Source organism: Artemia franciscana, chromosome 11, assembly GCF_032884065.1.
Source record: "Artemia franciscana chromosome 11, ASM3288406v1, whole genome shotgun sequence".
Classification (NCBI taxonomy): domain Eukaryota; kingdom Metazoa; phylum Arthropoda; class Branchiopoda; order Anostraca; family Artemiidae; genus Artemia; species Artemia franciscana.
In genome coordinates, this window is record NC_088873.1 from 25,408,589 (window position 1) to 25,435,175 (window position 26,587).

A 26,587-nucleotide genomic window follows, 5' to 3' on the forward strand; every position below is an offset into this window, starting at 1 on the left:
CATATTCGGCGTTTTTCTCACAGTTACTTCATTATGCAAGGATTTGTAGTAATTATATTGATTTTAAAAATAGATGTAAAATCTTAAGCCAAAAATTGATATTAAGAGGTTTTTCTACAAATAAATTAACCTGGCAATTTCAAAAATTTAGTTTTCATTACAACGAACTTTTAAATAAATACCAAAAGAATTATCTGGAAATACTAAAGGAAATTTTCGGCTAACTTCGGAGGTTCGCGAAAAGATGATGCAGCGCCATTTATTTTGAATTGTGTTTCTAATAGAGCGGATTTTTAAAAAAATAGCCACATGGTAAAGATGAATTCTATAATTGTTTAGTTCATTCAGGTTTTTTGAAAAGTGTTAATATTTGTGATTTGGTAAAATTTATCACATTTAGTTTACCTATTGTTGTTAAAAAGAGGATTATATTAACAGGATATGTTTGTTTTGGTGCTACTAGGTTGTTCTACATTTGCTGGTTTTTTTTCATAGGCATGTATTTTGGGGGTGATACCTGACACGGGGATGCCGTGGATATTCTGTGGTAGGCACAACACTTGACTGGGTAGAGAATTTAAAGTGCCAAAACCCCATAGGCAAGTGTATTCTCCTGATGAGCCCTTGTGTTGGGTTGTTGCCTCTGAATTATTTGTCTTTATTGTTTCTATTGTTTGGTAAATGACGACTTATACTTATTGATGACATGACTGCCTGTCCATGGATTATTCTTTATGGTTGATTGTGTATGGCTATGCTGTTTGACCTATGTGGTTGTATGGATGAGTAGGGTTAAGGCCTCATTCAAGTGCTGGTCTGTATTAATCACTAATTTAGGAAAACAGTTTTCCCTTTCCCCTTCTATCTCCTTTCTTTTTTTTCTTTTTTTTTAATGTATTTGTGCTGTCGCATGGATGATTTCTCTTTTCGTCATATATATATATATATATATATATATATATATATATATATATATATATATATATATATATATATATATATATATATATATATATATATATATATATATATATATACTTTTATTTAACCCATAAGTAATAACCTTTTATTTATCAAAGTCAAAAAAGTGAACACATTTACCATGTGTTTTGTTTTTAGTAAAGGGCAACTTATGTTCTGGCCTTGAGAAGGAATGGGGGTTTATAGCCCTACTCATGGTAATTTTTTCTCGTTTTGATGTTTGACTCGGTTAATTATTGTAATTCCTGTTCGTATCGAGTTCTAATTTGTAGTAGCTTTATGCTTGGAAGATTATTTGACTTTATTTGTGCTGACTTTTGGTTTAATGGAGCTCTTTACTTTTCTTTGAAAAACTTGTTTTGTTCAAGTTTTTAAAAATTAGTTGTAAGTACAGACGAAACTTTTGTTTGGAAAATAATACAGAACTGATTCTTACCAATTCCAGTTTTGTTTAATCCGGACGAAACACCTATAAAGAGAAAAAAGATTCATAGTTTAGGGAAACAATTAAGAAAAATAAAATTATGGTTCTTCCAAGTTTAAAATACTGGCCCCAAACAATATATTTAGGAGAGGGGCTTGGAGTAGTTTCATAAGGAAGCATACATGCTTTCTTCTACTAGACTGGCTGTGAATTAAACTTTTTACTTTAATGGGAAAATGACAACAGATAAAAGGGCTTCAAAATAATTATTATTTAACCTTATCTAAACTAATTTTTAACACAAAAATTTGAATTGGAATTATCTAGCCATTTAAATATTTGTTTCTTCAATTATGCGCTAAAATAAATATTCCTTTGGATAGTTAAAAATCTGTCTCGTTAGAGACATTCTGAAGGTGTTTACCACTATTCTATTTAATTCTTATAAGAATTACTTTGCACATTCAACTATTTTTAGTATTTATCGAGGTATTTTTAACAATTACTAATACCTATTACATCTTATTACATTTACCATATTTTCTTTATTTAATCAAAATATATGTGTCTATACTGACTAAGATAGACTGAGCAGCAGAGTCGGTCAAGAAGACCCTCCAGCTGCATAGATTAGAAAGAATCTAAGTTTCATTTTTCGCGCATTAAAGAATCAGAAAGATCCACATAGTGCAATGCAAATCTCTCAATGCCTTTAAGCTAATCCTCAGCTGTCCAAAGTCCAGAGTATACAGATAAATTTTTATTTGGAATTCATGAAAGTTGTGCTCTGTGCCATATGTACTAAATTTTAATGGATAAATTTAATGAAATATATACAAAAGGTTTAATTCGTTTTTCCTTATATTCTTTATTAATTACTTTCTCTGACGATTTTTTTCTTCCAAAATACTTGAGCCCTACAAGCTGTCAGCATCTTTTTGTTATTTTTCATTTTCAGTGCTTCCATAGTTTACAAACTCGTAGCTTGTACACTTAAGAGGGTCCCAAAACTAGACCTCATCTTTATTGGAGCCGACTTTATTGGAAACGCCAGAAACAGGGGAAGAGTATCCAATAATGGGTCTGCCATTGGCCATTTCGGTCCTGGAGCTAGATGTAGCAGGGGATCAAGGCTTCTTCGTTTTGCCATGGCAAATAATTTGTTCTTCACCAATACCTTATTCAAACACAGGCCCAGCTTTAGAGTCAAATAGCATTCAAGAGATGGTAGAGCAAAAAGCCAGATTGATGACATCCTCATGTCCCGCCGTTGGAAATCAATGGCTACAAATAGTAGACCGTACATTGGATTGGATACTGACTCAAAAAATTGGTCGGATCACCTTCTAGTCAAGTCAGATCTAAAGTTGCGACTAGCACCACGCCCCAAGAGGAAACCTCCACAAAGATTTCACACCAATCACTCCAATGGTCCTAATATACGACAGCCATTCAGCTACGAGATGTCTAATCGCTTTGAAGCTCTTCAAGAGCAAGCAACTGATGAGCAAACCCAAAGCTTGGATGAAGAGACTGATCATGCGCAATATAATCCACGAGGCTGCAGAAGCCTCGTATATATATATATATATATATATATATATATATATATATATATATATATATATATATATATATATATATATATATATTAGTATAGCAACATCGAGGGGTATTGTACTAAGACCAGAAAATGGATTTGCAAAACATTTGGGTGTTAATGTGCATAAACATTTATCATTTAAACGTAATGCTGCACTGATTGGTTTGAAAGTTTCAAGAAACTATGGAATATTGAAAAACTGAAGCACTGCTTTTCTATTAAAATTCTTTGGCCTTGGTATTTTCTCATTATTCGATCCACACACGGCACTGCTTAATGATAATGTCAAGGCTTTAAGACAAATAGAGCTGTTGTTGATGAACTAAGCAAAAAAGCAGACGAATTCAGACGATTCAAAATGGACTTATTTCAGAAACTCAGATCTTAGGGGTAGGAAGAATGAAATAAGGTGGTATAGAATTTATTTACTCAGGCAGGAGGGATGGGGTACACAGACAGGAATTAGGGCTCATGATTAATAAGGAAGCTGCTAAGTCTTGTTTAGGCTGGGAGGTAATAATAATAGAATACTAATCGCTCAGTTTATGACTAAAAAATTCAGGGTATAAGTTATAGTGTGTCCCTGTAAAACTGAGTGACAGAAATATTAGTGACTCAGATTGATTTTACCTACAGTTACAGGAGCAAATAGCCAGGGTGCCAGGTAGAAATATTGGTGTTTTTATTAGGAGATTCTATGATCGGTGGAAATTAGGATAGATGTTATTCTAGCCTAGATAAATTTGGTGTAGGAAAAGAAAACAGTAATGGCTACAGACTGCTGCAATTTTGCAGGTATATTATTATAACCAATATGTGTGTCATATTGTTATAACCAGTATCTTGTTATACATAAAATGTAGGTATCTAGTTATAGTCAATACGATGTTGGGTCATAAAATAACCCATAAGTTAACGTGGTGTTCATGTGATGGTAAGACAGCAAACCTTGCTGATTAACCGAAGACTAGCAGGATCAATATAAGATATTACGGCATATAGGAGTGCTGTTTTTCTCACAGTTACCGATGTTAAAAGTAAAGATCAGCATCTAATAGTGTTTAGGGTTAATTTAAACTAAATTTTCAGAAGGGTAACTACCTCCCAGGAAGCTATGATATTAGTAGACTTCAGGATGAGAATTTGAGAGAAACTTTACAAAAACAGTTGAATACTAAACTGCAAAGTTTAAAATTTGACAATGTAGAAGATGGATGGAATAACTTTAGGAAAATAATTTAAGCTGCCGACAGTGTCTTAAGGAAGAAAGTTAGGAGCGTAGCTAAGAATATTAGTGAAAAAGCTATATGTTTAATAGAGAGATGAGTGATAGATTATATAAAAACAAAAGAAATGTAACGAAAATGGAGAAAGCATTAAAATATGAACTAGGGGGTGTGAAGTGAAGGCCATGGATAAAATTGCCGGGATCTGGAAGATGCAGCTAGACGTCATAACAGTAAAATATTGTACTGGGAAGAGTAAAAGAGAGATGGGCAGAACATTTTGAGAATGTGCTAAACCGGAATAGAGTAACAGGAAAAGATATGGAGGAAAAAGTTTGTGATACCTTGGATGTATAGGAAGATTTATTTTGTGAAGAAGAATTAGCAACAGTAGTGAAAAGAATAACAAATAACAAGACTCTAAGAAATTATATTTTGGTGAATTAGTTTCTTAAATATGATGGCTAAAAGGTTAGACTGAAGATTATGAATATGATTTTTGAAAAAGGTACTTAGCGAGTTAAGGAAAACCCTATTTAAATCACTGTGTGATAAGAGTGAGGTACTGGCCTAGTCTGTAGGTAGCAATTACTTAATATTGTGATACTTTTTAGACTGACAGATGCTGCAGACATAGTTATAAAAGAAGTACAGTATGGTTTTAGAAAGGGTAGAGGATGTGTCGACAAAATTTTCACTCGTAGGTTAAAAATTGAGAAGTATCTTTGGTCCTTAGTTTTATAGGTTATGAGCAAGCGTTTGATTCTGTTGATAGAAGACCCTTAGCGACGGTCTTATCCTTGTATAGTATACCAGACAAATAGATTAAAGTGATTAGTGGTATGTACGATAATACCACCACTACTGTGGTAATGAGTAGCAGCTGGTTTCACAGGAAATGAGGTTAGCAGCTGGTTTCACAGGAAATGAGGTTAGCAGCTGGTTTCGTATTAAATCAGGAGTTATACAGGGTTGTGTTCTATCCCCCTTTATATGGATCATTTTGATGGACTTTGTCTTTAGAAGCACAGGATGGGCAATGGGAGAACACGGAATCAAATGGGGAGGAAAAACTCTCCTAGACTTGGATTATTCTGATGATTTCCTCACTAGATGAAAGTGTGAGCAAAATGAATGAGCCTTGAGAGGTTTCGATAATTCAGTGTGCTAGAATAGGTCTGAAAATTAAAGTTAAGAAGACTAAGTCGCTAAGGCTAGGATAGTCCTTTGGTAGTATTATTAGTAAAGACGGTGGGAGCAATGAAGATATCAAAAGTAGAATAGCCAAGACTCGAGGTGTTTTTTCACGGTTAATGAAAAGTTCGGAAGAATAGAAAGATAAGTTTACAAACCAAGATTAGAATATTAGAAGCTACATTGAAGACAGTGGTCAAATATGGTCCTGAAGCATGAGCGCTCTGAAAAGTGGATGAAGATTTGCTAGATGTTTTCCAGAGGAATTGCCTATAGATTTTTCTGGGTACCCGGTTGTCTGACTGTATTTCAAATAGTAGGCTGTACGAAAATTGTGGTTCGATCCCGCTTTGTAGGGCTGTAATGAGAGAAAGGTATAGATGGCTGGGGCACGTTCTATGGATGAAGGATTGCCGAAGATTGTCCTTTTCGGTCAACCGTCTAGGGCTAAGCAAAAAGCAACTCTTCCGCAGTTCGGGTGGGAGGATATCATCAAAAAAAATTAAGGGAAATGGGACTTCCTATTCCTGGAGGGTGTAAAGAGGGAGGCTTTGAATAGATTGGGATGGAGGAGTGGGCGTAGCTGTGTTGGCCTCAGGTGGCTTGGTGCTGCGGTGTGTTGTGATTAGTAGCAGTAGTAATCTGAACTGAACTGAGTAAACAATTTTAAAGCTAAAAAACAAACAAAAAAAGTGATCAGAAATGGATTATAGGAAATTATCTTGCTCCCAGAAGTTCGGGGACATAAGTAAATGCGAAAACTTTCACCTCAATTAATCTATCCGTCTACTTTTCATATTTTCCATTTTGCCTGGCATTGAACATACTTGTCGTCTTTTTACCCTTTCCTATAGAGCCTTATTACTACTGTTCACCGAATGCATAACTGAGCAATCAGGGGAGCAGCATTTCGTATATATCCTATCAGCTCCCCTCTTTTATCACTGAAGCGCTTTATCATGGTATCTATACCAGTGTTTTACAAGTATATACACTGCCATCTACCGGGGGAGCAGTCAAAATTTATAACTGGCAGAGTAAAGGCAATGGCATATACTCACCATGGGGCTATTTTTCACGACTGCCTATAGCAGAGAGTCAAAAATGTTTAAAGATGGGATTTTCCGGAGTACTGTTGTCACGTGGAATTACCTTCTTATCGCAAAAGAACCTTTCAGTTGTTGTTTTTAGAGGAGGTATAATATACATTTAAAAAGAGCTAGCGGTAGTTAATAGTGATGTTACCGCGAAACCTAGTAAAAAAAAGAAAAGAAGGAAAAAGACCGGGTTTTCGTTGTGTCTGAGTTCGAAACTGATATGAATAAGTTCAAAACCTCCACTGTAAAGCCTTCTCTGTTCATTTGACGTCTAGCGTTGAAATTAAATGAATTATCTATTTTACTCACCCATTTCATCATCACTTCTGTAAGCGATATCTACTTGAAGTACTCCAATTAAATTCTGCATCCACCTTGAATAATCTAAACTAACACCTTCTCTTGGAAGTGGTAGCTAGAAAAAAATTGTTTTTAATATCAAATATAATTTGTTAACAAATAGCATTTTCCAACAAATCAAGGTGTCTAATGTCAAAGAACAGCTTGTCCTTTCTAGACAGTTCGCCAATTTTAGTTGTTTCTCTCTCATGAATGGCAAACATAGTAATATTTCTTTTTTAGATGTTTTTAAAACCCGTAAAAATGAAAAATATTTCATTACCTGGAAAGAGCAGAGAAGTTTCATGGCAAGTTATGGCCTTAATTTTTATATTATCTTTTTAAACAAGATTTCAAGGTTTGTTTAAGAGAAACTTTGTCCCCAGAATCGGAACAAATCCGATATATTTTGGAACATGTTGAGTTACATATTCCAGCTTATACTGTCTGCTAAATATAAAAGATATATGCCCAGGGTCTTGAACTTCAAGCAATGAGAATTTTATTAAAGAGATCTATCGCATCTACTTAAGACATGTCTTATTTTTAGAAGCCGGAGATAACTTCTAAGTTAAATACGGCTTTTATATTTGAGAAAGAGGTCGATTGATTCCTTAAGACCTTTCATATTACAACTAAACACAGACACACACACACACACACACAAAAGAGAGATTTAGGGCGGTAATACCCTTCCGACTGGATTTATTGGTGATGTCTCAGAAACTTCTAGATGTACCCTGGTCTACCTGTCCTGTTTATGAGCCCACTAGCCGCGACCACTTCCCCCCTAGCCTAATTTATTTCCATGATTCATTTTCTTTTTTTATGTATATAACATACTGTTGAAATTTTTTATTGACATTGAAAATCTTCCAAGTAGAAAGTTCAATCCAGCAAAATACCCTCAGTGCAGCCATTAATATTATTTTTCGTTTTAATGTCTGAAGATTCGCTTTGGTAGGTTCAACAGTGTGGTGTTTCAAAATAAAACAAAATACACACGCACACACACACACACAAACAAGTTTCTGTCAATTAGTTTAGAATTATGAGGTTAAATGGAAACAATGGTTCATACTCAGTTTGAATGGAAACAAGTAGAAAAGGTGGTAACGATTCGTTGGGGTAGGTATATACCGGTACATATTGCTATAAACTATGGAAAATTGCCATAATGTGCCTTATTTTCTAACAAACGACCCTTGATGATACAAGCAGAAAAGTCATAAATTAAACTCAAGAAAAAAACAACTCTAAAACAAGGGATACTAGGAAAGAATACAAATAATTAGAGACATTTAAATAAAATATCTTTTAAAGACATTTGCAGCATTTTCCCCATTAGCAAAGTAAAAATATGGATGGTAATTGTCCAGCCTCATACGACAGTATTAATAATAAGGGGACAAATTCATGCTGTTTCTCCATAAAAGCTCCTGATCAACTAATGCATTAGCAGTATCAATGTTTCAATTCCTTCTTAGTAGGTACTTTCATTATAATCAGCACGATATGTGTTCATTCGTGTTTATCCTTTTTTTTTGGGCAATGATTCTGCCAAAAAATCCTTCGATTCGATGAATAGATTTCGTTACGGGATACTTGTCTGGTCTACCAAATCAAACCATCACTAGATCATTGCCATCTAAACTTTCAGAGAGCCAAGCATTTTTTCAGCATCAAACAATTGCATTATTCATGGTTCAGCCAAGGTATACCTACCCCGCTGGTATTTATCTGATATCCGTACTTTCATTTAAAATGTGATGTACCGTTTCTTTCTTTAAACAAACAATCGCTAACACCTATCCTGATTTCAATCGTCTACCATCCATTTTTTTTATGTTCTTTTCGGATAATTTATTTAGCTATCAATAATATTTCAGAAGCCCTAACTTCAAAAGCGCTTGTACAATGACACTTGAAGTCTCCTTCTCACGTTCTGAAAAGACAGAGGATTAGAATCGCCCCATGTTGTATAAAACTCGACCCTCTATAGAAGGTGGCTTTCAGTAGAAAAAAAGAGAGGCAATTTTTACCAAGGGTTAGTGCATTCATCTAATTCAAACTTAGAGAGCAGTAAAACTTGATAACTTTAAAATTCACGCATTAAAAATTGTCGATCGAATTCAAAGATTAGAATAAGAAACGATAGCTTTTCACCATAGAAGTAAGTTCAAAAAGCACCGCGACACCAGCTCTTGGTAAGGTCTATATTTACCATCACAGCCACGTTACCAAACTGAATTTCCAGTGTGAAAAATGCAGATTTCCTATAAAATTACGCAGAAAGAAGCTGTTAATAAAGTAGGATCGAGCCTATTTTAAAACAACTCCGACAACCAAACTGCTTAACTTATTTTACTTAAACAAAAAATAGAATCTAATGGTAACATAATGAATGTCCAAAATGCGTGCAAAAATTAAAAAAATTAAACACAAAGCAGAGGGGAGGGATCGTAATATAATACCAGAACTAACGTTTTTAGCTCAAAAGGACTTAGAGATAAACAGTTTCATCGAGTGTCTGAGGAACCTAGGAATACTAACAATAGCCCAAATTTAAGGAAAGAAAATCAGCCTTGTTTGGACACTGGTTTCAAATTAGTTAAGCACTAATTGAGCGGATTTTCTTAAAAATTAGCCACATGGTAAAGATGAATTCTATAATTGTTTAGTTCATTCAGGTTTTTTGCAATGTGTTAATATTTGTGATTTGGTAAAATTTATAATGTTTAGTTTACCTATTGTTGCTAAAGGGAGGGATATATTAACAGGATAAGCTTGTTTTGGTTTTACTTGGTTGTTTTACATTTGCTGTTTTTTTTTTTCATAGGCATGTATTTTGGGGGTGATACCTGACTTGGGGATGCCATGGATATTCTGTGGTAGCCACAACACTGTGCTGGGTAGAGAATTTAAAGTGGCGAAACCCTATATAGGCCAGTGTATTCTCCTGATGAGCCCTTATGTTGGGTGTTGCCTCTGAATTATTTGTCTATATTATTTTTTCTATTGTTTGGTAAATGACGACTTATACTTATTGACGACATGACTGCCTGTCCATGGATTATTCTTTATGGTTGATTGTGTGTGGCTATGCTGTTTGACCTATGTGATTGTATGGATGAGTAGGGTTAAGGCCTCATTCAAGTACTGGTCTATATTAATCACTAATTTAGGAAAACAGTCTTCCTTTTCTCCTTCTGTCTCTTTTTTTTTTTTTTTTTTTTTTTTTTTTTTTTTTTTTTTTTTTTTTTTTTTTGTGTGTGTGTGTTTGTGCTGTTGCATTGGTGATTTCTCTTTTCATGATATAATTCTGAAATTCTAAAATAAAATAGTCTACCAAAACTTATTTGTTATCTTTTCAAATTGTTTAAAGAAATGTCTACTTCCTAATATTCCTTTTTTATCAACCTATCTCCTTCTCTCCTTCCGGGCATTATGCTGTGTTTGTATTTAGACCTTTTTCTTGCATTTTACATGCCATGACCACTTGGATACTTAACTGAAATTATTTCCTTTATAATAATAATAAATGTCTTTGAAAAGTACCCTCCCCCACCTAAAGAAAAAACTTCTCCAATGGAACAGTCAATGTATTTGCTAAAGTTTTTCTTACTAGGTAATTACAGACTAAAAGCAGTTGGTTAGTACGGAGTGTGTCTTATACAAAATTAAATATCTTTTTTTTTTAACTGAAAGTAAGGAGCGACATTAAAACTTAAAACGAACAGAAATTATTCCGTATACGAAAGGGGCTTTCCCCTCCTCAACGCCCAGCTATTTGTGCTGTTTTTTTTTATTAATAGAGTTGTGAGAAAGAGCCAAACTTTAGCGTTAAGAGCAAGGCGATGTGGAGGGGAAAGCCTCTTTAACATACGAAATAATTTCTGCTCGTTTTAAATTTTAATTTCGCTCCTTTCATTCAGTAAAAAAAAACTCGTTTTTTTATTTAATTTCAGAACGTTTTTCAACTAATGCAGGTTCGAATTTGGCACACATTCATAAAAATTAAAAGAAAATGTGTATATTAATTTTGGCAGATTTATTCCGTATATGAAGGGTTGTCACCCCCTCAATACCTTGCTCTGTAGGCTATTAGCGTGTTGTGTTATATGTTGTATTGAGGACGGGGCAACCCTTCACATACGGAAAAACTTCTATTTGTTTTAAGTTTTAATGCTGCTCCTTACTCTCAGTTAATTATTTTTATTTAATTTCTGACCGTTTTTCAAACAATGCCAGTAAATCTGACTCACCCTCTATACACACCTCCCTCACGGGAAACTCCTCCGTGGAAATGTCATCGAACGGAAAGTACAGCCCCCCCTGTCAAATTCCCTTCAGACAGTTCCACCCTCACTGAAAATTCCCCTCCCATTAAAAATGCTTGTGGACAAGTCAGTCTGAAAAATTCTCCTTAGCATTATTTCATCTGAATAAGACTTTAATCTCTAATCGGTTTCTCGATCACTTCCTTCCGTGGATATTATTTCCCGGATATCAAAACACGCGAAAAATAAGCGATGGATAATTCCCCCGGAACATCTCCACCCAGGGGCGGCCATAGACGTTTTTTGGGGTAAGCGGACTATTCTTCACCCTCCCCCTGGTAGACCGAAATATAATTATTTGCCCTTAAAGTAAGGTGTGCAGGGTTTTCTAGTAAAAAGTGTAACAATAAATATAGACGAACTTTTATTGTGTAGTATAATTTTAACTTAAATGTTAAAATGGAATATGTCAATAAACAACAAGGTGATTTATTAAACATGGGGAATTAAAATACGATTCACAATTTATCAGTTAAATACATTACTTATGAAAAACTCAACAAACAACTTTTTATAATGAAAAACAAATTTTCCTAGCTTTCATGTTTGAAAACTCATTGAGCAGTCTGTCCGTATTAAAATCACTTAGCACGTCATTTTCAATGGCCATGGATGCAAGCTCACTCAGTCAAACTTGACTCGACGTAGACTTAAGCAATTTTTTATATACTTTAAATAATTTCGCCACTTACAACTAATGCTGGAAACTTTAATAGATTTCTCAGTACAATAAAAACTTCTGGGAATGTGCCCATATAACCATGTTTTGTTATATACGACAAAGCTTGAACTGGAGGCCTCTTAGAAGGCAGCATTTCTGTGAAAATTCGTATCTCCTCAAACCACTCGTCGCCGTTCACATCGCAGTCTTTTCCTTCCCTCAAAACGATTTGAAGATGTTTACAGGCTTTCTTCAATTCCTCTTTATCCGCGAAATTCTGCAAGCTTTGAATGTCATAAAGAAACTTATAACTTTCACCATGGTTTTCCATCATCTCAAAACTCTCCTTTAGTGAGGATATTGCAGTGTCTAGCATGACAAAGAAGGAACTGAACTTAAATGATTGTTCTCCAGAATTTACAGTTTTATATTAACCCTCATAAGAAATTGTTGTTTTTTTACTTTCGGCGGACTGTGGTTTCTTTTCAAACTCAGGAACAATAACGATTTTTTCTGCAAGTTCCCTGGCATCGGTGATCACGTTGTTTACTCCTTCATCAGATCTCATTTTGATTAGAAATAATTACACGCTTTTTATTATATCCATTGAACTTTGCAAATCGTTTGTGACTTTTTGCAACGACTTACTCACCATATTTGTTTTGTGTAGGATCTCGTGCTATGTTACTAAACAATACAGAAACTTGGAGCTTTGTAGTTTCTTAGCAAGTCCCAAGGCGGAGTTCCTACCAAATGCATAGTTTCTGGTCTTGAGAAGCTTCATATAGGGGATCATATGCTTCTTCAATGTGGTATCACAAAGGCAACAAGGTCTCAATCCTACTCTCCCATCGTGTGTTACAGAGCGGTTTTACTTTAAGATCTGAAACGTTCTTAAGCAAAATACTCCATCTGTGAGTAGAACTTGAAAAAAAAGAATTTCTTGAACTGTGCTGAAACAGTCTACTGCAGCATTGCAAGAGAGAGCAGGGTCGTTAATTACAAGGTTCAGTGCGTGGTTTCCACACGGTAAGTTAAAAGGAGGAGGATTTAAATCACAAATCATCTTCTGAACTCCAACATACTTTCCTGTCATTGCAGAACCATTATCATATCCCTGACCTCTCATGCTATTTAAAGGAATGCCTCGTGTTTGCCACTCTTTAAGTAATACTTCTGTGAGGCCTTTGCCAGAAGAATTGGCAATAGGAACAAAGCCTAAAAAATGTTCCCTAATGAACACATCCGCCACAATTTTGACAAATCTTACCACCAATGTCACTTGCTCTGTGTAGCTGATATCGGGAGTGCAGGCTAAAATTATATAGAATAGTAATTTGCATGCCGCAGAAGCTCTAAAATATGGTCTTGGATCTTTTTCGAAAGGATATAAACATATTCATTCTGTACATTTTTGCTCATGTAGTGAATATTCGTTTCTTTAGAAGAAATCTTTCTGACATGTCCGGCCATAAAACCATAGAACTTTGCAACGTGTTCTACGAGCTTCAAAAAATTCCCATTTTTACTCTGGAAAGGAGTATCATTTTTCGCTTGAAATGCAAACCATTGACCTAAATAATAAACGTTTGAGACCTTGGTACCAATGTTCGGTTTCAGAATCTCTTAATAGGCAGACCTTGAACATTGGATGGGCACAGCAATAGTTAGATTAACCCGTTCTAATATTTGGAGAATATTCTGTACTATAATACTAAAATTTTCGCTTTGGAATCCATTCATGAGGAGTTCTATAAACATTGCATCAAGGTATCTTTACAAGGAAATGGGAGATGTTTTAGTTTGTGAGCTGAAAGCACCATCGCAGTCACCATTATTACCTTTTTTCTAGATTTATAGCTCTGACAGTGTGACACATATGAGTCTATAGCCAAATTTAAAGGATAGATTTTGTTTTGTAGTTCATTGTTAAATGAAGAGAATTCTCCACTTTAGGACCTTCAAGAAGAAATGTAAATTCTTCACAGAACAAAAAAAATAAGAAAACTATCTTTTCGTCACAAAAAAAGCTAAAATATATAAATTATATCTTAAAAACCATACTCCGACACAAACGGTAATGATTGAATAAATAGTGCCCATTAAATGATGAATTCTGGTTCTTTTTTAAAACGGGTTACCCCTAAAAATTCCCTCGTACTCTACATCCAACAGTGAACATCTATGTAATTTAGGTGGCTCATAATTTCCCCATACATCACTGACAGTCCACAGAAAAAAAAATTATGTATCTGTGTTCACCATACCTGGCATTTATATTCTAGGAAAGAACTAGGAATTACCTGGAAACTAAAAACGATGTTATTAGCAGTCAGTGATCGCTGCAATACAAGCGGGTCAGTAAAATCTTCAATACTCTGGCATGCTCCTTTTCCTCTAGAGTAAAACCAACCGGACTTGTTAAATGTTGGATCAAGACACTTGACACCAAGCGCAACTTGTACATTGGATGGTGCAGGGGCTATAATAAGGAAAATGTAGAAAGTCCTATAAAAAACAACCAAAAGATGAGAATTCAATTTTGGTTATTGAACTTCGGAAATTTGAAATGTAAACTGTATAGACCTCATTCATTTGTATACTAAATTCTCACTGGTAAACTTCTTTGAAACATGACAGATTTAAACAAAAACCTGAAGAAATATGCACTGGCTGCGACCCTTTACATTTTCATAAATTTGCTTTAATTAACCGTATCCAGCAAAATAATAAGCCCCAAGTTGATCTCGTATACTTGGGAGTAAAGGAACAAATTTTTGCCTAATCAAAACTTCAAATCAAAAAAAGAGAGAAACGAAGAATAACAAAACACTAAAAAAAAAATGCTGGGCAAGTGAGGGACAGAATAGTGCCTCATCATCAGGAAGCAAGCACAAACTAACGACAAAAACAACAATCTAATGTCCTACCAATAAAGGTCAAAAAATAATTTTTAATATTCACTTCCGTAAATAAAACTCAGAATTCCAAGATGACTCAACTGTGATACTATCTACTAACCCTATATTTATTTGAAATTATCAATATTTAATAATTGATTGAAAACCAAGATTTTTAGACTTAACAGATGGAAGTTCCTCTAGAAGGCCAGAAAACCAAAAGGCGGCCACAAACTCTACAGAGACTTTCATAAAAGTGGTACCAAGATTTGTGTTCATAATACAAGATATATATATATATATACATATATATAATATAATATATATATATATATATATTATATATATATATATATATATATATATATATATATTATATATATATATATATTTATATATATATATATATATATATATATATATATATATATATATATATATACATGTATTATATATATATATATATAGTTTTATAGGTTATATATATATATATAAATATATATATATATATATATATATATATATATATATATATATATATATATGTATATACTAGCTGTTGGGGTGGCGCTTCGCGCCCACCCCCCCCCCCAAGCCCCCGCGCGCGTAAGTCGTTACGCGCCATTGTAGTTGTGTCCCTATGTCCCACCTGTGAATATATATATATATATATATATATATATATATATATATATATATATATATATATATATATATATATATATATATATATATATATATATGTTTTTAACTACGTAAAACTTGCGAATATACAACATTCTTTGCTGTCCCGTTTTCTGTGCATATAAATAGATTGTCAGGTTTACCGACTCTTGAACATGCAACATATAATGGTCCATGGGAAAACAATTCGTATTCAGATCTATACCTCATGATTCTAATGATTGTCCTTGAGCTTTGTTGATGGTGATTGCTAATCGACCATTCCCTGTGTCGCCGTCGTCATTTATATATCCCCCTGTGCCCCCCGGCGTCCCCGTTGTAGTTGTGTCCCGGTCGTCATTTATATTCCCTGTGTCCCGGTCGTCATTTATATTCCCAATGTCCCGGTCGTCATTTGTGTCCCGGTGTCCCAGTCTGTGATTTATCTTTGAGTGTCCCGGGCGTCATTTATATTCCTTGTGTCCCGGTGTCCCTGTGCCCCCCGGCGTCCCCGTTGTAGTTGTGTCCCTGTGTCCCGGTCGTCATTTATATTCCCTGTGTCTATGATGAAATAAATTTTTGTATTTTTCCCCTTTTTTTCTTTTTAGTTTTTTTTATTTTTATTTTTTTTAGTTTTGTTTTTCTCCTTTATTTTTCATTTTTTTTCCTTTTTTTTATTTTTTTTCTTTTTTAGTTTTTTAGCTTTTTTAGTTTTTTTATTAGTTTTTAGTTCTTTTTTTTCTTTTTAGTTTTTTTGAAGTTTTTACCTTTTTTTTAGTTTTTTTAGTTTTTTTTTACTGATGTTCTGGTCGTCACTTTACTCCCTGTGTCCCGGTCGTCATTTGTGTCCCGGTGCTTTGTTGATGGTGATTGCTAATCGAACATTCCTTGTGTCCCGGTCGCTTTCTCTTTGAGTGTCCTGGTCGTCATTTATATTCCCTATGTGCCGGTGTCCCGGTCGTCATTTGTGTCCCGATGTCCCGGTCTGTAATTTCGTCAGTCGAAAACATGACGTCAGTCGACACACAAACATGACGTCACTTGACACACACACACACACACACACACAGACAACTTATTTTTATATATATAGATAGATAGAAGATGTGCTGGTGTCCCGGTCGTCATTTGTGTCCCGATGTCCCGGTCTGTAATTTTGTCAGTCGAAAACATGACGTCAGTCAACACACAAACATGACGTCACTCGGCAGACACACACACACACAGACAACTTATTTTTCTATATATATATATATATATATATATATATATATATATATATATATATATATATATATATATGTATTCATAGTTAGTGCTTTTTCTGTTTTCTTTTTTGGATATATGTTTTACTCAGCAATTTACATTTTTGTTCAGTGGCTTATAAATAAAATAATAATAATAATCATAGTTTATACTTTTTTATTAGTTTTCAAGTTAATACATTTCGAAATCAACATATTAGCTTCAGTTTCTGATGCATTTTTAAGGTTTGATGGTTGATTAAAGATCACCATTTATTGTTTCTGCTTATTTTGACAGACGTATGGTGGTTTTATCCATGGCGTCAATTCAAGAAAATTTAGGAAGGTGATTTATTTTTCAATTTCTGTGGAAAAAAAACTTTTTGTTTTTTCCAGTTTTTTTTTTCAATGAAAATATCAAAAAAGGTAGAATCTAGGAAAGGCAAAGTTTAGGCGTGGCAAAGCCCTTCCCCCAATAAACGTCACTTTATATGAGTCAAAAATTATTTCGATATTAGAATTATATGGGAATTTAAATAAGAAGCAATCAAAGAACAATAATATATTTTGAAATTTAAAAAGGAAAATGACAGAGGTAGAAACAAACACTCTCAGGTAACAAACTGACTTAAGGTAGAGACTTTAATGCTCATTTTAATACCGCAATGACCGTGGAGTTGTACAGCAAACAATTGTGCAGCAATCACTCTAGCTGCTGATTGTGAAACTTTGCGTCCTTTGTGATGAGCCATTAGAAACAAATGAACAGAAAAGCTGACTGCTGAAATTATTCTGATCTGTGACAATGCTCGTCCACACACTGCTGGTGCAACTCAATGGCTTCTTGAAGAATTCCAATGGAAGATTTTGCATCAGCTGCTGTATAGTCCTGACTTAGCACCCCACAACTTTATCTTTTTCCTGAACTGCAAACATAGCTAGGAAGCACTTTCAAACCAATGAGGACATTCAACCCAATGTCAAGAATCATTTGAATTTGTTGGCAGCAATATTCCTTGAAGAGGGAGTTGAAAGGCTTGTCCACAGATATGAAAAATGACTCAATCTTTTTGGTAATTACATCGAAAAGTAACTGTAACTGTCCCAGTCTTCTGGTAACAAAATTATTTTTTTACGTGAGCTTGTCTTTCATTTACGCCTATTGGAGGTTAAAAAAATACCAACCCTTGCATATTGCTATTTACTATTCAATGCAATAGCTGATTGAAATAGACGATCGAATGTTTTATTACCCAACAACTTTCAAAGTTTAATCCACCCAACTACTCCCCCAAAAATTACATCCTTTAGTCATCCAATTTTCGAATATCCCTGTGCTATTTAGTATTTAGCCCTGTCAGACAATATTAGTTACTGGATTGAAAGTAAATAAAAGGGCATTATAATTGTCTTCACAAGCAGTGGGCCTGCTTAGCTATAGGGTTCCTTAAAAATGTACCCTTAAGTACAGAAGAAATGTCATGCAATATCAAATAAAAGAACTTAGCCTAAAGTTTTTAGTTTTGGTTGCACTACTGTGCCAACCCTCAAGCAAAGATACTTTTCTGATGCCCCCGGCCCCCTACAATCATATAAGAAATGTTTTTCCAAGGTACAAGGAACTTTTCTAAATTATGGGAATTAATTTCAAACAGAGAAATGAATAAAGAAATATATAAAAACAAGTTGTAATCACTCCTTAACAGATTTTCTCTACAATTTTTATTCAAGCTTGTCACACTTTTTAGCTACATAATTTGCAGTGCCAGGCACATGCACAATGATTGATATACTACCATTTTTTCCTAATTTACTCTTGTGGTGTACATAAAATTAATGAACCTTTGTCTGAAGAAATCATCAGATGAGCTTAATTCCCCTCAGAAGACTCTTACCCATAAAAATTTGGTTTAATATAGGAGAATCCTGTAATTTTGTTGCTCATGGGCTGAAAAGAAACTTAATCCTAACCTCTCTATACATTGCATATTCTATTCCACTAGGAAATCATACTTACCTACAAGTCCGCCCAGTAGAAAACAACTAATCAGGCATGCTAATAGGAATCCTGTTAATACAGCAAGTTTTCGGCCACTTAAATTTTCAACAATTGCTCCAGACATGGATTCTATAACACAAAATAAAAGTTGAAAATATGTTATAATTTAACTATAACACAGTTGAACAAAAAACGTAAAATAAATATAACCCAAGTCATACTGAAAGGGCAAAGACATTAAGTGTATCTGTTACTGTGAATGTCCAAAATCTGGTTAGTGTCAACATTCACTGGTGGATGTCCAAAATTCCTCTTCTTCTATTTGGATTCAATTAGCTTTGCAAGTCAGCTTTTTCAGTGTTATGCAAGCCATAATGGTAAAAGGTAAAGCTGAGTTAGGTTAGATTCTGTGAGTTTAGGTTGGATTAGGTTCTAAATATCAGAAATGGGTTATAAACCTGAGCTAACCCAGCCTCACCAAACCTAACCTGTCAACCAGTTCCAAAAATTGTAGGGAGGTATATGAACTAACAACAAGTCATTTCACCTCTTTGACTTCTTCTTCAGAAATACTAGCCACTGGATGCGCTATTCTCCTCCAGCATGCAAACAAACCTTGTGTCATCATCAAACCTTGCATTAAACTAAAAAAGTTGACTGGCAACACTGACTAAATCAGAGGAGAAAAAAAAAGTGTTTTGGACATTCACCAGTGAATGTGATAGCAAGGAAGTTCATTCTCTTTTCTGAACTAAACAGTATATCAACAAGATGACTTTTTAATAAAATTCTAGATGAGGAGCTTTTTGCTGTCTTGGAAAATAGTTGCATTAGGAGAATGAAATTTTCAGCAATGAATTCAGAACCTAAATCATACCCTAAGAAAGTTTTCAAGCTCCTACATCTACTCTTTCTATTTCTGAGACTAAAAAAATTGCACAGAAGACAGTCCAAAGTAATCTAATAATCCATATTTGGGCTTCCTAAAAAAAAACCTCATGATTTTTACAAAATTAGAAACTTTTTGAGTTAAAGTAGCGAAAATGGATTTTCTATTAATTGGAAATCAGTCCTGTTAAGTTATATGAATAGATCCAATCAAGTCAAATATGCAGATTTGCAAGTAAGGCTTGTTTCATCTAGAGACAAGTACACAAATATGAATTTGAAAATGATTATCAATTTTGGAGGATTTTTTTTTCCAGAAAGCTAAGTAAGTAATCAAAATGATAAAACAGTGTGGTTTTTTGGTAGAATTTATGGCATCCTTTGTAGCTTGAAGTTAATATTGTTTGTAGGGTATCAACATCTACCACTTATGGCACTCTTTGTAGCTTGAAGTTACTATTGTATGTAGCATACAAATCACTACAACAAAAATCTAACATCAACCTTAATTTTGGTTTAAGTCAGCACATAATCCATAATTCTGATAATTTAGCTAGGATTTCAAGCCCCAATAGGGTCTTTCTTTTCAAATTTGAGGCACAATCTTGCCAGTTCTTTAAAAACTTACAATTCAGGATTTAGAGATGACATGTGCCTCAAAAGAGTTTCCTTGAGCCTTATGTGTGCTGGAGATCTATTCCTAAATACCTCATTTTTATAACCCCATGTTTTACAAGTCCACCAAAAGTTTGTGCCCTTTCAGAGACCTCCAGCACCACCTGGAGACCTCCAGCTTTCCTTACTTTCCAGCTTTACCCCCCCCCCCCCACATATACTGCTGGAATATAACCACAGGCTATAAATCAAATATTTTTTAACCAAGTACCTTTGGATAGTTTTAGAAGTTCTACTAGATTTTTGAGATTGTTTCTGTTTATCTACTTTCCCACTGTACCCTCCACCCCCCATATACTGCCAGAATATAACCACAGGCTATAAATCCAATATTTCTGGTTATGTTATGTTTATTTTTTCAAACTGGTGTTAGGCCTAGCCTAGGCTATGATTTGATATTCATGAGAAATAAATACAAAAAAGGTGGCATCCTATTTTATCCCTATTCTAAAACAAACAACACAATAACAAAATTTGAGCTTCACTATATCCAGAAATTTTCTATGCATGATTATCAAAATTCCTTCTAGCTAAATTGCATCCTAGTAACCACCACTCTTGTTTCCTCTCCAATACCTAGGCATAATCATAGACTATATTCAAAAGTATGCTTTTTTTAGGTTAAAAGACCTTCCCAGGTCATAATTTGAACACTGAATTCATTCCTAAAAGTTTCATTCACCTATCCCAACTATTTTCCAAGATAGCTAAAAGACCCCTATCCTGTATATTGCAAAATAAAGTAAGTGTTTTTTAATCATTGTAACTAGTTTAGAAGGGTACCCTTCCATTTTTTTCAATATATGTATTGCAATTGATTTTGTCATTTTTTGCCATTCAGTAGACAATTGCAATTATTGAACTACATTCAAAAGTGCTTATTGAAACACATAAAGCTTAATTATTTTCTAATTTTACTTACTTAAAATAATTGTAAGTAATAATTTAATCTTATTATAATAAATAATTATCTAATTAAATTAATAATTATATCTTAATAATTTAATGAATCTTATTAATTTTATTACTAAAAATTAATTTTAATTATTTAATTTAAATAAATTAAATAATTCTAATTCTACTATCTACTTAAAATAAGTGAATAGGCCTATGTAAATATTTATCAATCTCAGACCATCAGGAGAAGAGCTGGGGGTAAAACTGGTGCAATATAATAATTGCTTCTACAGCAAATTCAGACTTAAGCACTTTTTGACCTGTTAAAAATGACCTATATATGGGGTCATTACAAATTTTTAATAGTTTAGAAACAAATTTGGGCTATATATTTGTACATCAGGGGGTGGGGGTAAAGCATAGTATATATTAAATACATAAAGTAACCATTGCTGTATTTTTTTTTATGTGTTTGTGCTGTTGCACTGGTGATTTCTGTTCTCATTAAAATTTGATGTGCACAAACACATTAAAAAAAAAAAAAAACAGCCATGGTTAGTTTACATATTTAATATATACTATGCTTTACCCCCACCCCCCTGATTTGCAAATATATAGCCCAAATTTGTTTCTAAACTATTACAGATTTGTAATGACCCCATACATAGGTCATTTTTAAGAGGGCAAAATGTGCTTTAAGAGGTCAAAAAGTACTTAAATCTGAATTTGCGGTAGGCTAGAAGCGATTATTATATTTGTAAAGAGCATAAAAAAGGCATCGAGTGGTATATTTACTTTGAAAGCCAGTAATACTATTTGCACCAGTTTTACTGAGTTGGGTGCATTGTAAGAAAAGCAACCAGAATATTTTGAAAGGATGTAAAATAAGGAACCTAATTGTACTACTTTTCTTAGCATGTATCCTTTAGAATGAGTTTAGCTAAGCAAGTTTAAAAATTACACTTATTAAGCAAGCTATTCCAAATAAGCCTAGCTCTGTTGAATGCAGGGCTAATCCTACCATGAGATTCTTGGCTACACAACAATAAACTAGCCTACATTTCCTCAAAATATACAGGTTACAGATATAATAGTTTTATACTTTTTTATGCTATAGGTCCCTCAGTCTCCTGCCAAAAATAAATCCTATGATGCCAACTATTGGGAGTTGAGCTGCCACTGCCACTTCAAATTCAAAGTTACCCTTAATTTATTACCGCTTCTTCTCTGAGAATTATAGATTATTCCAATGCTGCCATTATTAAAATACGCCAGACTCTTTGAAAAGCACACCGAAAATTCGCCACAGCCTTTGAAAACCAATTTCGCCAATATAGTCAGTTCCTAAATTGCTAAAGTTGCAAGAATTGTCTTTTTCAAAAAAAAATTTCAGTGCTACAGTCAAAAAAAAAATTGTGTACCTGACGGCTTGCACCGGGAAATGCGCATGGCCTGCTAAGTGTAATTGGACTAGTTTTAGGTCACTTGTTTAGTTTTTTTATGCCCGGTTCTTTCAAACTTAAAGCCAATCTTTGAAACGGACATGGCAATAAAGCGGTCCTGGCTTATACCAAAATTCGTTTTGAAATTAAATCAAATTTTAGTTACGGGGGGCGTATTTTAAATGGAAAGAACTTCCCATGGAGTTATTTTCCGTGGTGTAGGGAAACATTTTCATAAAGGGGGAGCTGGATTTCTTGATTTTATTTAAAAATGATCAGAAATTGAGTTAAAAGAATTCAACTGAAAATAAGGAGCAATATAAAAACTTAAAACGATTGAGGATGGGGAATCACCTGGCATGTACGAAATAATTTCTGTCCGTTTTAAGTTTTGATATTCCTTCTTAATTTCAATTGAAACAACTCATTTTTTAAGTTTAATAATAAGCAGCTCAGTAACGCTGCCTAAGTAAAGAGCGATGTGGGCACAATGTATTATTTTTTTTTTTTTTTTTACCACGGTACTTTTATTGAAGGAGTTGTCGTAAAAACTTCAAAGAAGGCAAATTCGAATGAAAATTGAAAGGACTAGTTCCTTTTTTTGTTATTCAAGAGTGATTGGAGGGCAGCAAGCGCCTCCCCCAACGCCTTTCAATTCCCAGAACACATATAATCTAAGACTTAGATAGCCATTTTGTTTGCGTAGTTGAAATGTCAGAAAATTACGTCTTTCGGAATGACGCCCCCCTCTTCAAAACCCACAGCACAAGGGTTGCACGTTTTGCCCCGATGGCATAGAAGGTGTTTATTAAAAGGGTGGTCGTTTAAACTCCTGACAGTGCTAATTGGAGTGAAAATCAGATTTTCAAGTTCCTTTTTTATGAGTCAAAGTGATTGGAGGCAGCCGCCCCTCCACCTACGTCTTCTTTTCGATAAAAGCATCCAATAAAATATTTTAAATAGCCATTTGTTTAAAAATCGCCAAGATCGTATAATAAGTCTTTTGGGGTGGATATAATCCTCCGGAGTCTCGGGGTAAGGGTTGTAAATTTATGCCCCAGGGGCATGTCAGGTTTTTACGAAAGGAGTGGTCTGTGAACTTTAGAAGAGGCTCATTTAATTTGAAATATATAGTTATAGTTCCCTTTTAAGAGTCATGCATGGTGGAGAGCAACTAATCCCCCTCCCTGACATTTTCTTTTCTCAAAACACATTCAATTGAAATTGTGATAATAGTAGGACTACTATTAAAACTATGCTTATAGGCATGAAGGTGAAATTTTAAATAAATTTTGAGTGGAGAGGTGAACTGAATCACAAAATGTCGTTTGTATGCAGGTCGCAAATGGGTGTACCAGCAATTATCTTAGGAACAGTTTGGTGTGTGAACTTAAACTAACAGGGCTTGTTGGCTTCTTGTTAACAGGGCTTCTACTCATACTACTACTACTGTTACTATTATTACTACTTTTATTGCTACTACTGCCATTAAAGCTTAGGCAACTACAATAAATTATACTGCTAATACTACTTCTACTTATATTAAAGGTCCGTCCAGGGCCTGCGGCAGCATAGTATCTATTAAATTTCGTTTTACTTCTACTTATATTAAAGCTAAGGATATTAAGGTGAAAATTTTGGGATGTATAGTAACTAAATGAAACTAAATCGAAACACACTCTGTCCACACAGGCTGATTGATTGATAAAATAGTATCTATGAAATTTCGTTTTAATCTCCATCTGCTAGCTAAATTGAATAAGTCATAACGCTTCCAATTTTTCTTGTACATTGTATCTTTTTGGCGTACCTTCTCGGCAATGGAAATAAAACAACTCCAGCAAAGTTATTACCGATTACTAAATATCTCTTTCGCCTCTGACCCTGGGCAAGTATTTCTTGGGCCAATAGCAGATACGGCATTACAGACCCTAATGCTGTTATCGACAGATGCATTGAAGCTTATATTAAAGTAATCAGTGGACACCCATGGTGTTACCTTTTAAAACAGTAAACGTATCGCTTTTTTCTGTACGTGTAATTATTGTGTTTACTATGTGTATTATGGTTGTGTAATTTTTTGAGTGATAATTGTGCTTCTGTGCTTATTTTGTGAATTTTGATTTTATTTTTCAATTTCTGTCTTTCTCTTTTCGTTGTTTCTTCTCCTACACTCCGTTTGTTATTGTGTTTACAACGGGTCATAAAAAAATTTAATTCAACTATTCTCTGGAAGTTTCTGTTTCATACGATTAGCTGTTCTTACGACATTGCTGATACGTCTTTTTCACAATCTGTATGTACTAGTGCGTTTTGATTCAGTTTAACGTTCCCCTCAAAATTTCTTCACATTTTCGCTTCACTACCCTCAGCCTTGATGGTATTTGCTGCAAAAGCAATAATTGTAGTGGTAGCAGCAGTGGTAGTTTTAGTAGTAATAGCAGTAGTAGTGGTATTATTGTGCAAATAATTCCATTTTGGTCAATTGATTATCCCCCTTACCATTTCTTGAAAGTCCTAAATTAATACACTCAATCATTCCCGAGTTACACCCTTTCGTCAGCCCATACATACATAAGACGTTTTGAGTTAGTTCAACACTCCACGCAATATTCTCTGCAATGATGGCCTGAATACCCTTTGTCTTTTTGGATACTATATTTCAAACATGCTGACTTTTCTCAATAGGAAATTCTATGAATAAACAAGGGGCGAATTGCATAACTCAGAGCCCAAAGGCTGTGGGGGTGGATAACCCAAAAGACAAAATTTGCTGAGCCTTCCAACTACGCTGAACACAATAGCTATCTCAAAATTTTGATTGGAATGTCTGGAAAACTGATTGGCAAGGGAAGGATGGGGATGGTTGCCCTCCAATCACTTTTGACCCTTAAAAAAGGAACTAGAACTTAAAATTTCCAATCAAATGAAACCTCTCCAAAGTTTATACGATCAATCCCTCCACAAAAACTCTCCAATATGTAAATATTATGCAACTTGCACAAGTCACAGAACTTGCTCCAGCGGCTGTGAGGATTTGTCAACCCCCGAGTTATAATTATTTGATTTTCGGACTAATTTGAATGAAATGGCTGTCTACCAAAAATTTTGGCCAAATTCACACGGTGAAATAGGGGGGGGGGGGGGGGAGGGGGCGGGGGATTGGATATCCTCCGATCACTTTTGACTCGTAAAACGGGCACTAGAACTTTCGATTCATAGTCGAATGAGCCCCTTCCCAAGTTTACACGACCACTCCTTCCATAAAAACCTTATAGGCTTACAATGGGCAACTTGCATAGCTTACAGCCATGACCCTGGTGGAGGTGAGTGGGTTTTGCCAACCCAGAACGCATGGTTATTTGACCTTTGGACTATTTTGAACCAAATTACTATATCAAAATTTCGATTGGCTGCATTTTGGGAAAAGAGGGCGTGGGGAGCCAAGTTGTCCTCCGATTACTTTTGAATCTTATAAGGGTGGTATAATTTTAATTTCCAATCAGGTGAATCTCTTCCGAAGCTCAAACAACCACCATTCCATGAAAACCTTGTATGCCCCCGAGGCATAACCTAAAACCCTTCCCCCAAGGTTCTGTGAGTGGGGAGGAGTCTCAACCCCGAAGGCCTTGCTATATGATGTTAGGAGTATTTTAAACAAAATGGTTGTCTAAAACTTTCGGTCGGACGTTTTTAGGGAGAAGATTGCATGAGAGGGGGCTAGTTACCCTCCAATACTTTTTACTCTTAAAAAGGGCAGTAGATCTTTTAATTTTCAATCGAATTAACCCCTCCGAAGTTTGTACGAACACCCGTTTCATAAAAACCTTACATACCCCCGGTATATAGCTTATAACCCTTGTCACTGGGCTCTGGGGGGTTTTGTCAGCCCTGGGGGCATAGGATAATTTCACGGCAAAATCCGCCGTGATAGAACAATTTTGCCTTACTGGAGAACATTTTCTCGTTAGTCGACAATAAGAAACTGCTCGATATAGTGCCATCACATGTGCT

General features: G+C 34.6%; 1 protein-coding gene across 1 annotated transcript in view; it reads right to left on the minus strand.

Moving 5' to 3' along the window:
• Positions 1-22,367, minus strand: part of LOC136033019 (protein wntless-like) — a 49,692-nt gene extending 27,325 nt beyond the window's left edge. The window contains exons 1-5 of the mRNA XM_065713559.1: positions 22,234-22,367; positions 18,690-18,800; positions 14,169-14,347; positions 6,835-6,940; positions 1,418-1,450 (exon numbers count right to left, since the gene is read on the minus strand). Of these exons, the coding sequence (XP_065569631.1) occupies positions 1,418-1,450; positions 6,835-6,940; positions 14,169-14,347; positions 18,690-18,795 (424 nt within the window). The 5' untranslated portion in view covers positions 18,796-18,800; positions 22,234-22,367. The remainder of the gene's footprint in view (positions 1-1,417; positions 1,451-6,834; positions 6,941-14,168; positions 14,348-18,689; positions 18,801-22,233) is intronic.
• Between the last annotated feature and the right edge of the window lie 4,220 nt (positions 22,368-26,587).